We start from the raw sequence: 16,335 nt of genomic DNA on the forward strand, positions 1-16,335 counted from the left end.
TTCCAGGAACAAACACAACCCTGAGCAGTAGCTGGGATAGGAAATAGATAATATAAGATAATAAACAAATAAATACCAGTTTTCTCAAAAGTTTTGAGAAATCAAGATAAGAAATGCAACAGTGGAATTGTTAAGTATAGTTGATATGGAATTTCCTATAGGGCCTCTTTCCACACAATCCACTCAGACAGAGAGACGGGGCAAGTGAGGGAAGAGTGGAGAGTTTCTCAGTGGATGGATGTCTCCAGTTAATCCCGCCGTTTGTCACGCTTTATTCTTCTCTAAGGTGCACGTCCATCTCTCCCTTCACACACTATGAGGGTAACACAATAGCAGCATGAGAATTACTGCAGTGGGTTTAGTGTAACGTGTAAGCCTTCGGGCAGGGACCTGGCTACTTGCTTGTTTTAGTTCTCGTCTTGTTTGTCCCTCATTGTCAGATTCAATACTTTTAGCAGTGACCTTGACGTGGTAGTGTGTGTGGTGCTGGTATGTGTGTATCCGGCACTTCAGGCTTGCTGAGATGTTTACATGTTAGTGTCATCTCTAGGTTGGGAATGGGCCAGAATTTAAAGATATCCTGCCAAGGGTGGTCTTGTTATTAGAAACTGATCACTGATTAAGATCTAAAGGATGATTAACACAGAGTAGGTAATAGTTTTTAACTGTAGAACAGCAAGGTGGAGTTACAACTGAAGTGTTTCTGATATAATAAAATGGCAATTTTGTAGTTTTAATTTATGCAGAAAAGTCAGAAACAATTTACAGTTACTTTTCAAAAACTGACATCCACCCATACACTCCATATCTGCACTACTGCTTATACTTGCACTATCATACCCACTTTAATTCCCTCTACAACTGTGACATTTAAAGAACTGTATCCACACATTCAGTTTACCAGCCTTAAAGCTTTTCTACCACTATATTTGCACTAATGTTACAATGGTACTCTTATTCCCTCTTTAATTCTCCCATCAATATGATCTTGTTGTCTTGTACTTTTAGTGTCTCTCATTCTTTTATTATTTTTTATTATAATACTTTATTATTTTGCTATACTTGTTGTACATTTTGGGAAAGAAAGTAACGTATTAACAATAAAACTACGTGGTTTTAATCACAATACACCTTCAGTACTGATATAAAACAAGCCAACATGGGTCTTCAACTTCTCACTTTGCATTACAAGTGCATATGAGTCATTAAAAAATGTTACACTCTACAAACTTTCCCTTTTTTATTTGGTCATTTTTACTGCTGTCAAGTAAGAGCATTGTCACTGAGGAGACATGTAAAACTGTATCACACATTACACATCCTCCAGATAAGCTGATCCAATCCCAGCAGGTCTCTTATGTTGTCTCCTTTGGCTTCTTCTGTGTGGTTTGTTCTTTGCTGGCTCTCTGCAGCAATTCACAAATATCTTAATCACAGTTTGTCTTCAGTTCTGGTATAAAACAAGCCAACATTGGTTTTTAATCTACCTGATCACACACGTCTGTGCAGAGGCCCAGAGTTTAAACCCAGAAGAAGAGCAGCTGTGAGGTGAAGAGCAGCAGTCTTCAGTTTTATTCCCTCCTCTCGGTTTTGTACTTGAACACTGTAATTGCTGCCAGAGCTGCACTGTTTCAGCACCTGCTGACAGTGAACAGAAGAAACCGTGCTGTCATGTTATGAAAATATGTCCTTTGTCAAGAGCATGATATGGTTTTCCTCATAGTCTCCATGTATGCCTTATCAAACTCGACAATATGGGAGAAAAAAAAAATGTATTCCTCTCTGGAACGACCATGTATGTGTTTTTCTAAGACATCCTCTGAGAAAATTACAGGCTGAATTACCTACTGTTTTTTGCTTTTTTGCTAATTTTAGTCCCGTCTGGATCTATATGTATGAGTTTTGTCTCCTCTCGTTTAATAAAATAGCTGTTTGTCCGTAATGAGTGCCTTTTAAGCGAATGGAAATGGAGGAGCTATTGAACCAATTCCTCACAACGCAATGTCATGTGACAGAGAAAGCCTAAAAAAAACTCCTGTTTTTTCAATTGCAGTCCGGATGCAAGAATTTTATAACAGAGTAAACTAATCGTGTCCGGATAGGGTCTTCGATTAAATTCTTTTATTAGTGTATCCTGGTGTGGTTGCCTGTCCAGTAAGCTGAACCAAGTCCCTCGAGTAAAAGGCGGGGTTTTTACAGACTACACTACACCACCTGTAATTTCATAGCTACTTTAAAGCAACAAGCCTACTTATACTCACTTTGTATTACAAGAGCACGTGAGCCATAGAACAGAATATAACCCACTAGAAACTTGCTTTGCCCTGCAGACATTTTTATTGCTGTCCAGTGAGAGCTTTGTGACTGAGGAGACGTGTACAACTGTATCACACAGAGGGGGGATTCTAGGATCAGAGATTTAGGGGAGTTGAGCACCACCCTTCCCTTAAAAAAAAACATATTGAATGTAAAGGAAATTGAGGAGAGTTCTCAGGAGGGGTGAGTGGGTCATATTAGAAGAAATAATTTAGATTCAAATCAGAAACACTGAGCATCACTGCTCACACTGAGCAATGAAATCCCATCATTTATTTTCACCTTATCCTTTCACCTGAACCTGTTCTTTGTTTCTTTAAAAGCAACCCAATATCCATGACTGAATGGCTGGCCACACACACACACAGTGTATCAGGAGTGTGACATCACATCAGATAACAACAGAATAAAGAGTTCTGTTTAAGTTTTTTGAGAGTGCAGTGAGGGAGACTGATGCAGATTCATTCTTAAAATTCAGTTTAATGATTTACAATCTAAGATTTTATTTGTTTAGCCTATTCAAGATAAAACTTTTGTTTAAAAAGACACTTTTATGGATTGTGGGACTCGTTTTAGGGGCGCTTAAACCTAGCAACACCCGTGATCACACATGTCCTCCAGATAAGCTGATGCTATCCCAGCAGGCCTCTTATGTTGTCTTCTTTGTCTGTTTCTGTGTTCTTTGCTCTTTGTTGGCTTTCTGGATCTTTCCTCTTTGCTGTGGTCAGGATGTAGCCTCTTTTCTCCATCTGCACTCTTCCTGGCCATGTTGTCATCTCCGTAACCATACAGCTGTGGGCTAATCTCTATCTCACTTCTAATTTCAGCATGAGAGCAGGGTTGTGTGTGTGTGTGTCTGGGCGTTGCTGTGTGTATATGAATGTGTGCATATGAGAGTGTATGTGTGAGTGTGTGTAGTAGCTGTTGAGGAGGTGGGTCAGGATGTGTGCTGTGGCTCACCTCATCTCTTCCTCTACACATATACACACACACACACACACACACACACACACACACACACACACAAACAGCTGAGAACTCTTATCCCATGCACTCCTCCCGCGGACAGCGAGCAATTACTAACCTTCTGGATGTTTTCAGTCTGAGTTGATCTTGCTCGCACTGATCTGTCACCGATCCCGGATCAGCTTCAGTTCCCCAGGCCTCGCATTAATCACTGTAAAGCAGGTGCTGAAACTGAAATCTGATCAGTGACATCTGCCAACACCTGCCCTGCCTTTTGTTTCCGCTTTGTCTCCTCTGAGACTGTATTTACCTGGCTTGACCTTCTGACTGCCCCAAAGCATGCTGTCAAAACAGGTGTGTTAAAAACAACACACAGTGTGGGTACATTAAATAAGTGTAATAACTTACTCAGCTCTTTCACAGGCACTGTAACCACACAGGTGGTCTTTTTAGCGATCATGTTTCTGTAATTCAAACTTGCCAAAACCCATCTTCAGTTGTTTGTCCTTAGTCACCTCAATGAATAGTACATAATGTACTGGTGTCATGGGCATAGCTATCCTTTTATGGGGTGCTCAATCATCAATTTAAGGTATGTTTGTCGCTTCAAGCATATAATTATCAAGTACAGTACCAGTCATACCTTTAGACACATTATTTAAAAATGTTCTGCACTGTAAATTAATACTAAAGTCATCCAAACTATGTAGAAGAATATATAGAATTATTCAGTAGACAAAAAATGTGTTACACAAACCAGAATATGTTTTATATTTTTGATTCTTCAATATATGCACCTCTTGCTTAGATGACAGATTTGCTCATCTTGGCTGGATTTTCTCAGTCAGATTTATAAGGTAGTCTCCTGGATTTCAGGCTTTCAGTTAACTTGTCAAGAGTTAATTACTTTAATGTATTGCCTCTTAATGTGTTTGAGAGCATCAGTTGTAAAGTTGTGAAGATATAAAGTTGGCATACAGTAAATAGTGATTAGAATAATGTTTTAATCCATATTATGACAATATTCTCAACTAAGCAAAGAAAAAAAAATACTTTTAGAAATGAAGGTCAGTCATTGTGAAAAATTTCAAGAACTTTAAAATTATGTTCAAATGTAGTTGCAAAGACCATTAAAAATGTTATGATGATGAAACTGGCTCTCATCAGGACCACTCCTGGAAAGGAAGAGCAAGAGTTACCTCTGTTGCACAGGATAAGTTAATCCGGGCTACCAGTTAACAGTACCCCAGATAAGAGCACCTAAATGCTTCACGGTATTTTGGTTTGTTTAACACTTTTCAGTTGCAACATAATTCCTGTGTTCTTGTATAGTCTGGGTGATTTCAGTATTCATACATTATAGGAAAAAATAAGAACATTAAATAAATGAGAAGGTGTGTGTACTGTATATCATAAACAGAAATATAAGAATGAGGCCTGTGTTAATTGGCTGCTTAGCACGCATAAAACTGATTCTAGAATCTCCTCATGACTTCTGTGATGTGTGAATGGCAGAAATGTAACAATAAAATGTATCTCTTTGTTGCCCAGAAAAGCATGTGTGACTGCTTTTAACAAAATTAGATGCTAAAGTTAGCTCAGCTTAAACACGGCACAAGATTATGTCACCAATTTCCATGATAATGTACAGTATTTCTACACGTGTTAAAAGAAAAATGATAAAATGCCAGTGATGCACATTATAATTAGAAGCACAGCTTTCTACACTCTACATTTGAGACCTGAGACAAATGTGTTAATTTAATCATTGTCAGCAGTTACTGTCAGTAATTTGATACACTGCAATAATTTCTCCACATGGGCTGAAACAGCATTTGCAACAAAACTATTTCTACATTTGATTCCAAGCTTTTGAACAGTAGTGTAAATTCTCTCACTTTCACCCGCAGTTTACCACCACCATTCTGACCTTTTACCAAAGCAGTTAACCGGTTTGGATCTGTGTCTGTCTCTCTCCCTGTGTCTCTCTCAGAGGATCTGGACGATCTGCGGATGGAAGGGGTCACTGGCCTGGTGCCGTCCGGCAGTAAGTTCAGCCAGGGCCGCAGCTCATACTGCCCAGAGCCTCAGGCCAAAGTCACACTCAACATCTGCTCAAGGTGTGCAAGGTAAATATTTACCCACAAACCCACTGACCTGTCCAAACAGACCTGCTACTTCAGCCAAGCCTCATCTATCACCACTGGAGCCCGCTGGTGTGTGTGTATAAGTGTGTATTGGTTACATGTGTTTGTGTGCATATGGAAATTATACAGCTACTTTATCCCATATGAATCAGTAAGTCAGATCCTAAGGAATGTAATTACACATCATACCCGGTAAAACTGTTTGAGTTTCTAGAGTCCTTAACCCTTTAGACCCCAACATAATTCTTAAACATGATTTTTTTAGATTTATGACTTGTTTTTCAAACTGAACATCATAATTTACACAGTGAGGAACAAGTTTATTTAGAACAAAAATACTTAATAACCTTCTACATTAAAAGACTGAGTGTGTCTTTCAGCTTCCAGTTTAGCTGAGGAAAAAACAGAAATAACAGGCCAGATGTTGAGATGATTTATGCAGGTTATAGAGAGCCCCTATAGATTAATACACAAGCTATAGATTATTACCAAGTTATACGTAATTAATAAAGGATAAGAGGGTGGGTGCAAGTAATCTTTAGTAAAAACAAACTCAAAACAAATCAGAAACTGAAAACAAACAATAAACAAGAGAAACAAACTGACAGAGAAACATTAAACAAACAGGAATGAACTGAGAACAGAGAACAAACTGAACTGACATGAAACGCACAAGACCAGACAAAGAATTACTGAAACAAAGGGGCTATATATATATATACATACACAGACACAGACAAGGAACACATGGAGAAGGTAACTAAAGACAAGAGGGCTTGGTTACAAATTAGACACAGGTGGGAATACAAATGGCAAGGCATGGCTATGGAAGAGACAGAGCCACATGCTAAAGAGCACATGGTGAGGAAAACAAGGAGACTAAGGAAGACAAGCAAGAAGACAAGACAGGAAAAGAAAGGGCTGAGAAAAGAAGAACACAAGACAGACATGGGCATGGATGTCACAAATACTTACCTGGCAAAGGTTTTGCATTTGTTTTGAAACTGGACATGGCCATGCATTTACCAGCTAAAATCACATAAGCATAAAATTGTAAAAGAAAATAATCTTTTTGGTGAAACTCTGTCCAATTAAATGACTATAGTCCATGGCTGCTTACAAGCTGGTTATAGGTTACTAGTAAAATGATTCCATGAAAACAAAATCAATTTAATGTGGAATAAATACATAGAATGATCATATAACACATAATATACAATAAAATATTTATTTTATTATTGTTAAGATTTTTCATTCTTTATTTCTAATTTATTAAATTATAGTCCCATACTTTAAACAAACTGTACATTTCTGTACAGTACTGAAGAAGGCTTTTTTAAAACATAACAATAGTGGGATTGTTTTTGTGCAATAAAGAGCCTCTTTTCAAATGGTTTTAGCATAAAGAACCATCTTTACAAGATTTTCTGATGAAGGACTTTTTATGCACCCATTTTTTTTGCCTTTTTAGTTTTTTTTTTTGCTGGCTTAGTTACCGTATATCAGGTTATTATTAATGAGCTTGTCCTGTGGCTCAGTGCTGACGATAATATCCAAGTATGTCGGTTTGATCCAAACTACCAGTGGGACTTTGGGGGAAATTACAAAGATATGCTATTCCAAACCATGGAATCATGTCATTAAAAAGCCTTTTTTTGGTAAATCTAGTTACATTGGTACTTTAGAAATGCCTCAATCATACTCTGTTTGCTAATGTGATAATACACATTAATAGTAATTTAAGATGCGTTTTAACATTTTAAAAAAAATGGAGGTAGAGTGAGATAAACATTTAGAATTAAACGATGAAAAGTGCAGTGGTTTATGAATTTCTGGAATTGATACCAAATTCTATTAATCTATACAGTTCTTTGGACATACACTATATGGACAAAAGTATTACCTACTCTAATATCTTGTTTCTTCTAAAATTCCTGAATTCCTTTGAGAATTTGATTGTATTTAGTAACAAGCTAGAGAGTAAGTGAGGTCACGATTTTGGATGAACACCAACTTCACAATACTGTATTTTTCACACTATAGAGTGAACCGGATTACAAGTCGTATCATCAATGACCATTCATTTTCTGGTCTATTTTCATACATAAGGTGCACTGGATTATAAGGCACATTATGCAACACTAGTAAGGAACCACTAGGTGGTGGTGGTGGGGAGGTAACTAAATTAAGTAAAGCTAAGTAAGCAAAAGTGTAATTCTTAAAAAATATATATATATATATTTTTAAGTCAAATGAGCACTGGATGTTAATCTACACAGATTTCTCTCCTGTTTATTTGGGTGAGTAAAACTCTTCTGTTTATTTACAGTAAACTCAGATTTTCAGATTTCCGCTAAGGCCATCTGACAGCACTACACTAAGGAATCTTGAGTGTTCTGGTAAGCCAGGGTGATATTAGGTGATATAAGGGTAGCGCTCCGTCGCTCGTAGCTTGTTTTAACATTGTAAACACACAGACTAGAGTCTGATATACTCACGCTCTTTGTGCGGTTAACGAGTAATGCTAATGCTGCTCCAGCAATGCTAGCTGGGGTTAGCAGCAGGCAACAGGTCGATAATACTCACCTCTGAAATGCGAAACAGCTAGTGCTTAGCATGGTTAGCGTCTAATGCTAATACTGCTCCAGTGTCAGTGCTGGAGAACTAAACTGAAACTCCTTTATAATGCTGCACTCTAACAATATAACACTTCAGCAGAGTGGCTTTACTGCTCCTTAAAAATCTGACTGGTAAAATTTATAAATGAGGTGCACCGGATTAACCCTTGTGTGGTATTCATATTTTTGTTACTCGTTTACATTGTTACTTGTATATAATTCAGCAAAATTAAGCAATTTTACATGCTTTACACTTGTTTGCTTCACCTAAATTGCAAGCAATATAAACAGCTAACATGGTTAATATTTGCCCTTTACCTTTCTTATGTTACATTTCTTTTAAAAAGTGCTACTCTTTTTTTATTAGTTTTTTAATAAAATGTAAAAGAAAATGAATTAAACTCCAGATATGAGTAGAAAATTTGTTTAGTTTCAAATTTACAAATGAAGCAATGTTTATTAGCCCTTGGCCAAACATACTGTGTGTAATATAAATGTGTGTGTGTGTGTGTGTGTGGGGGGGGGGGGGGTGTACAGTGTGTGTTTATCAAAAATGTGTTTTGATATATGTTTTTCACAAAAAATGAGCCAATAAGTTTGAGTTAGAAAAAATATATTTTTTGTATCATTTGATGAAAAATGAAAACGGGTCCCACAGACCCGAACACCACACAAGGGTTAAAAGGTGCACTGATGATTTTTGGGAAGTCTAAAGGATTTTAGGTGCACCTTATAGTGCACAAAATCTCAAAAATATTGAATGAAGCAGAATTGTTTCAGCAAAACTCTCTCTCTTTCTCATTGAACTCTGTGAACAAAGTCCTTGTAGTGTGTGTGTGTGTGTGTGTGTGTGTATCAGCACATCACAGATCTGAATAACTGTCTCCAGCCTGAGGTAACGGAGTGCATTCTGGCCTTTATCTCCAGACTGAGCAGCTTTTAGACAGGAACGCCTATCTAAAGTGCATTCCAGATCTACTCCTGTTGGGAAGAACGGCACACGCGCTGACGAAGTCTCTCACTGACCCAGATAGGCATTCAGCACGGACCGTGACAAACCCGGATACAAGCTGCTGAACTTAAATGTGATAATCTGTGTGCGACTGCATTCAGCATCCTGCCGAGAGTGTGGAGGACGACATGCGCGTCTCGTAGAGCAGATAACAGCCAGTGTGTGACTGGATAACAGCAGAGCTATGAACTGTGGTGATATACTCAGTGCTTAAACAGTGTAATATATAACACAATCTACACACACAATTACACTGCTGTGAGCTCTAAATATGTACCATTTACACCGAACAACTATAGGGTTATCAATTATTATCGGTAATATTCAACACACAGGAGAGCAATATGACTATATTGAGGATGTTCAGAATATCATTTTTTGCAAAAGATAATGTCAGTGCTTTGGACAGGCATGCCAAAAGTCACGGGATAGCAGCATATAAAGTTATCTTGAGACGAGATTTAAACACTGACTAGGATTTAAGCAAGTACTGGTAATTGGTGCTGGATGGTTGGGACGTTCCGTGTCTAAAGTTGTATAGACGTTTGGCATTCCTCACTTGTATACCAGAAATGTGTCATATAAGGCATTACCACCCACAGTGGACATGACCATGACCATGACTGGCAGTGTCTGGCTAGAATTGTCCATGTGAACAGAAAAGCAGGCAAAAATCACATGTACATTCGATGCAGGTGACCCAGAACAGCTCTGGAAAAAAATAAGAGACCACTTAAAAATTAAGTTTCTATGATTTTTTGCACCAGGTGTGGTGTAAAGTTATCCAAAAGCAGTGTGTAAGAATGGTGGAGGAGAGCATGCCAAGATGCGTCAAAACTGTAATTAAAAACCAGAGTTATTCCACCAAATATTGATTTCTGAACTCTTAAAACTTTATGAATATGAACTTGTTTTCTTTTCATTATTTGAGGTCTGAAAGCTCTGCATCTTTTTTGCAATTTCAGTCATTTCTCATTTTTTTCTGCAAATAAATGCTTTAAATGACTGTTTTTTTTATTTGGAATTTGGGAGAAATGTTGTCTGTAGTTCATAGAATAAAACGAAAATGTTCATTTTACTTAAATATTTACTTATAAATAGCAAAATCAGAGAAACTGATTCAGAAACTGAAGATTTTTTTTCCAGAGCTGTATCTTGTTATTTAGGTTATTAGGTTATTGTTATTTATATTCGGTGGTACATAGGAAAAAATCAAGGGTCTCAAAAAGCGAATTCTTGTCATATGACAAGGTAGGCCGTGCTCTTTTGGACTCATGGCTATTGATATGTCACCTAAGGTTAAGTCATGGATAATCATGATCAGAAATCTCCCAAAAGATCATTTATTTTTTAAAGCTGGATGCAAAAGGTTTTTACAAGTTGTGTAACCTGCTGAGGATTGTTACTAAGTATGAATCATGCAGCCTGCTTAAAATGTTGCATGCAGCTGAATATGCTGCACAGATTAAATCAAAACTACTTATTTTATTAAAAAAAACAATAAATCTATTAGTAATTCTATTACCATGTTTTCACATATTTCACAAATGATAGAAACTTGCAGGAGGAAGTTTTACTGAAATATATTATACTGAAATATGTTACACTCTTACTTGAAGGATACCAATAGGACAATGAGACCAATTATATATATTTTTAGCCTTATGCATTGGTACCTTATATAGACAGTGTTTTACACACCTCCATCCCTGTTGGCTGTAATGGGAATACAGCATATGTAACATTGCTCTGGCTTTAGGAGTCTGACAAGAACGTAACAAATTCAGCCAAATGCCAGTCAGAGTATCCGAGCTGAAACTGATAGATAGTGAGACAGCAGGTCTTCCTCATTTCTTCCAGCACATCCTGACACACGCAGACAAGAGCAGACATGAGCAGCAGTCGGCCTCGCAAAGAAAAACGCCAGAAAGCCTTTACAGTGTATACTTCAGATCTGTTTACTGATTCACACTAGAACTTATACAGATGACTGGATCACTCTCTAGCTCTCTTTCTTTCTCTTCCCTTTTCTCTTTATCTATCTCTCTCTCTCATTCACAAACACACAGACACACTCTCGTTCTCTCTCTCTCTCTCTCTCTGGGCATGTGAATACTTGGTGGACGCTAGCAGCATTCCTCACATTCTCCCCCACACACACTGAGACCCTTTTGTCTGCCTGAGGAAGGACGGGTGTCATCCAGTGTGGGCTGCAGGCTTACTCATGTACATGTTTTTAGCTGTAATGATGTCACTTACTGCGCTAATCCTCGGGGCTCCCACATCTAAACGGTTTTGGTCTCTGATCACAGAATGAATAGATGGTAACTTGTTATTTTATAGTGTTCTTATTAATTAATTTCTGAATAGTAAGCAATTATGTGGTTCTGGATATGGGAATATAGTCGATTACATAATGTAATTAATTTGTACAAATAAATATCGGAATTTTACACTTCAAATTCAGTAAATTACATATTAGACTTCCACAACTTGTTATATTTCTGTAATTAGAATACTGGTTACTTTTTGTAATTACAGAATTGCACAACTTGTTGGAAGCATAAATTAATAGCACATTTCACAATTCCAAACTTTTGGAAATTACAGATTACAAATTAATAGCTCTGAGCTCTTCACAATGCTGAAACTTGTTTTTAATGTAATATTTTTTTTGCAATCAAAGTTTGGAATACATGTTGGAATTCAATAACCTGATACATTTGAGAAATTACAACTGGAATTTCTTTAGGACGTATCAGTGTGTCTGTGCTATCGTAACAACAGGACTAATTCTCTTCATTAATTATGGGTGTGATTTAAGCGTGCAATAAACCAGTCAGTGTTTCACTTGCCATTCCCTTTAAGAGCCAGGTCTGATTTTGGCGTATTGCTATTTCGGGGGCACAGCTACGTAGACATGTCCAACACCTCTCAGCAGAGATCATGTCCAATTCTGTTTATTATTGTTGTAAAAGTTTGCATAGCATGCCGCTAAGTGTTTATATTGGGCACTGCTGCGTGTCCAAGCAAGCGGCACACGGGTGTTGACAAATCACTGCCAAGATAGCAATTAATGTCTGACTGTTGGTGTCTGCCTAGGTTGCTTTCATCAGTGGTGCGCCTGGGTTTTAAGCTGTTAAGATAGCAATATGCCAGAAATGTACCTGAACACACCCCAAATCCAGACTACTATGCCTATTGGCGTAGATATATTCACAAGCGTTTTTGCTAGATAGATTGTTGGTGGGGTGTAAGAGAGCTATGGACATCACAGTATACCCTGCACATGGTGTAAGATATGTACAATAGACCATATATGGAAGGTAAGCTACAAAAACAGCTGGTTTTCATTTACTGTACACAGGTACAGTAATAGTAGTGTGTTACAGGTAGTAGAACTGCAGCTTTCCACATATCATTTGATATCTGGTATCCAATCTGGAATCCAATCTTTTAGCTACTAAATACGGGTTAGTGTATGTCTCGTTCCTAATTCTGTCTTTTTTATTCCAGTATTTTTGTTGCATCCTAAATTGAACAAAAGTAATATGTCAAACATGTGCCCTTCAAACATAATCAGAGCTAGGATATGTTTCATTGACTCAGTAGAGTAGAAGCTGTTTTTGTGAACCCGGAGGCCATAATCAGTGGTTCCAGTAGATCATAATGTGCTGTCCTGTTGGAGAACGGACTGAAGAAGTGCTGCCAGAGCTTTAGTGCACCCTCCTATTAGACAAGACTGCTTGATTTATTGTTTGTACTTGATCACTGTATCCGAAATGTCACCTCAAGATGATAAAGGACGTAACTAACTACAGCTCACATGCTCCTGAAAATAGTTAGCCTGAAAATAGAGCCCAATCTCCTGTTTCCTCTCGAAAATCAGCACCAGACACTATTTCCCACATGGTACTGGGTAGAAATGACTGCAATGAATACAAATGGCTGGCAGGAGCATATGCAAGAGCTTATGGGCCTGAAGTGCAGAATGTTGAATGAATGCAGCTTTGCAGCATTATAGCTGGGATTGGCTGTTTAAATGCGCTGTATAACGTTAGTAGCTTTCATGCATATAAATCCTGCATGAAGTCATGTCTGAATGTAGACAGACTGGCTGTCCATTCATCATATTCTTGTCCACTTTTGACTCACAATGATTGTACTATTGTACAGTTGTACAGACTGTAGAATACCTGGTAATGTACATAAAGGCAAAATACTTAAAAAAGGGTTAAATTATTGTTAAAAATGATACAAAAATGTTTAAAATAACGTGTAGTTTGTGGCGTTTTGGCTTAGTAATGTACAAAAAACATGAGGCTTACGATCTAGCATGCTAACCTTCCTCCTCTTTCGGCACAACCAGCAAGCGGATTGACAGGACTTTATTTGTAAACAGATGCCATATCAAGCATTTCAAAAACTCTCATTCATATTCCAGTCAGTAGCTGGTCTCCTCATTAATAATTAATAATAATCTCAGGTCTAGCCCCTTTCAAAGGCCTGGTTTCCAATGCAGGGTCAAACGATTTTAAGCACAGTGGCTATTTGTTCCAGTGTCTTTCCCACATGGAAACGCAGGGAACAGTATGAGTCTGGATTTCAGTTCAGTGAAGGACTTAATAAAGTAGGGATCCACTGATCAGCTCCACTTTGTCCAGGATTTTTATATTTTCTTCTAGAAAATGGTGGTGGAGGCCATATCTTGTTTTGTTGGAGGATGCACTAGCTCATTTCATAGTCTTTGTTTCATATTAGAGATAGAAGGATCACCAAAAACCCTTGTGCAGTACAAGTATAAAATAGGGGTGTTCCAAAAACTTTTGACCAGTAGTGTATGTTGTTTAGGAATTTTGGCTTATTCTTCCATACACAACTTAACTCAAATTTAACTCAGTGAAAGTGTTTTTAGGTTTACTTACTCATAAACCTTCACTGTTATTTGGTGGATGGAACCTTAGTTACATCATATACAGAAAAAACAGCACGAACTGCCTCAACCATGTTTCACTTTTTGTTATTTAGCTTATGCAATAAAATCTTTTCTTATCTTTCTACTAGGGATAAACTGAATGTTTGGCAACCAAAAATGCTCGAAAAAGGCAAAATAAGTAAAAAGACCAAATGAATTTCAAACAACAATGCCTAATTTAGTCATATTTCAGTGTAGCAGAATAATAATATAAAAAACAAAACAAAAAAAAAAAAAACTTTTTACATTTCACACTGGTGAACTCAAGGTGAGGCAGGAGGGGCAACTGCCCCGTCAGGTGCCCCATGGTTAAAAAAGCATCACTAAAGTGCCCACTAGAGAGGCAAAAAAGAGACAGCAGTGGCCTATCGGTTGCCCATATGTGGGGGGAAAGTCATCAAGTGCCCTCTATGTGCCCCTTCTTGCAGTAACTTATAATGAAATGCCCTCTAAGTACAACAGTAATGCCACTGTGTCTGGTACACACCTTGTACTAACCCCACACACTAATAAAGTGAATGGAATTCCAGTGAGTGGAAGTACTGTGTAGAGGTTTCTAATACAGTGGCCAGTGAGTGGAAGTTTCGTGTGGAGGTTTTTTAGAACAGTGGTCAGTGAGTAAAAGTATAGGGGAATCCTGTAGCGCTGTCTGCTCTGCGTCTGTGGTCTCTTAACGTGAGCCTGAGCCTCTTAGTGTGGTTAGAGTCTTAAACCCAGCCTTGCTTAGTGATAGCTGCTAGCAACAAACGCTAATCCCTCTCCACAACGCTCCAGAGGCCATACTGGCTAAACACTAGCTCTCCCAGTTAGACGCATCATTAAATAAATGACTCTGGTCACTGCAAGTGAGGTTTATTTGAAGCAGGCCTGCTCTAGGCTTTTTAGTGGTTTTCAAGCAAATCATGCAGTTAAGACTCGGAGAGAGAGAGAGAGAGAGAGAGAGAGAGAGTATAGACGTAGAAATGGAACAGCCTGTGTGTTTTGACTTTGTCACAGAAGATCATGGCAGAACAGAGGGCCCGGAGCTTAATGGCTATAAAAGTGGTGGGTTGAGCTGTAAAATGCGAGGAGCTTTGCTTTTGTCCTTGTTCTTAATAGCTTGCCGTGATTGCATAAAGGGAGAAGCATGCAATGGTGGCATGGAGATATGCGAGAGGAACGAGGCCTATCATTAGCTAAGTGTGGCGTCTAGTGATTTACTGAAGCGAACTGCGTCCAAGGAACTGTTTAAGAGCACTGCATTGTTGAGGAGTAAAGTATGCAGATATCCCTGCTGTAGGTCCATTTTCCAAGATCAGTCTTCTCTGGAGATTTACTACATAATTTACAGGGTTATAATTGGCCTTTTCTTGTAAAGACAACCTGGTATGATTTAGCATCTATAACATGCTCTTAAACTACACTTTTAATGCCTTGTTGATGACACACTATGTCACCCTGAGGGAAAGCAATGCTGTCTGTAAGATTATCTTACCTACCATGCCATCTGCATATGTTTATACCTTTTTTTCCCGCTTATATAACTAGTTAAAAATGTTCCCTTTAAGTTTTAATAAGTGTGTGTAGTGTGTGAGCTGTATGTCCATGTTGGTCACTGAAGAATCTGAGTTTTCTATGTGCTACAATGTTTTGGTCTTTTCCTCCATACACAACTGATTTAACACAGTTAAGGGTGTACATATATTGTTTGTTGGAGGATGCAATGATCTGTTTTTCACTGTCTTTGTATGATATTAGAGATATTGCTAAGGCGAGAAAATGAAAAGGCACCTAAAAAAGGGGTGTTCTAAAACTTTTGACCAGTAGTGTGTGTTGTGTAGGAATTTGGGCGTATTCTTCTGTACACAACTAATGTAACTCAGTGAAGGTGTGTGTGTAGGTTTTCTTGCATAAACTTTCACTGTTGTTTGGTAGATGGAACGTAAATACCATCAAACACAGCAAAACACTATGTACTACCACCACCATGTTTCACAGTTGGAATGAGGTTCTTAAATCATTTCCGTAAAGTTCTATAGTAAAATTGCTTAACTTTCTGCTGGAAATAAACTGAATATAACTTAAACTGAAATAAACTGAAATTTGGCAAGCAAAAATATTTATAAAAAAGACAAAAAAATAAGTCTTGGTGTTTAGCCAAATAAGTAAAAAAAAAATATATTAAATTATAACCAACCATGCATCATTTATTCCAAGGCCTATTGCAGTGTAACCAGTTCACTAGCACTAGCACTATACACATGCCAGTTTGTGTATCAGAGCACTGTTTTATTGAATGCTGTCAAGGAGCTGGAAAACAGG

General features: G+C 37.9%; 1 protein-coding gene across 2 annotated transcripts in view; it reads left to right on the forward strand.

Moving 5' to 3' along the window:
* c1h8orf34 (chromosome 1 C8orf34 homolog) overlaps positions 1-16,335 on the forward strand; it is a 166,745-nt gene that overhangs the window by 99,562 nt on the left and 50,848 nt on the right. The window contains exon 8 of one of the 2 annotated variants that reach the window (XM_015606949.3): positions 5,276-5,411. In XM_015606949.3, the coding sequence (XP_015462435.1) occupies positions 5,276-5,411 (136 nt within the window). The remainder of the gene's footprint in view (positions 1-5,275; positions 5,412-16,335) is intronic. The other variant, XM_049485830.1, reaches the window with a different exon arrangement.

Source organism: Astyanax mexicanus, chromosome 1, assembly GCF_023375975.1.
Source record: "Astyanax mexicanus isolate ESR-SI-001 chromosome 1, AstMex3_surface, whole genome shotgun sequence".
Taxonomy (NCBI): Eukaryota; Metazoa; Chordata; class Actinopteri; order Characiformes; family Acestrorhamphidae; genus Astyanax; species Astyanax mexicanus.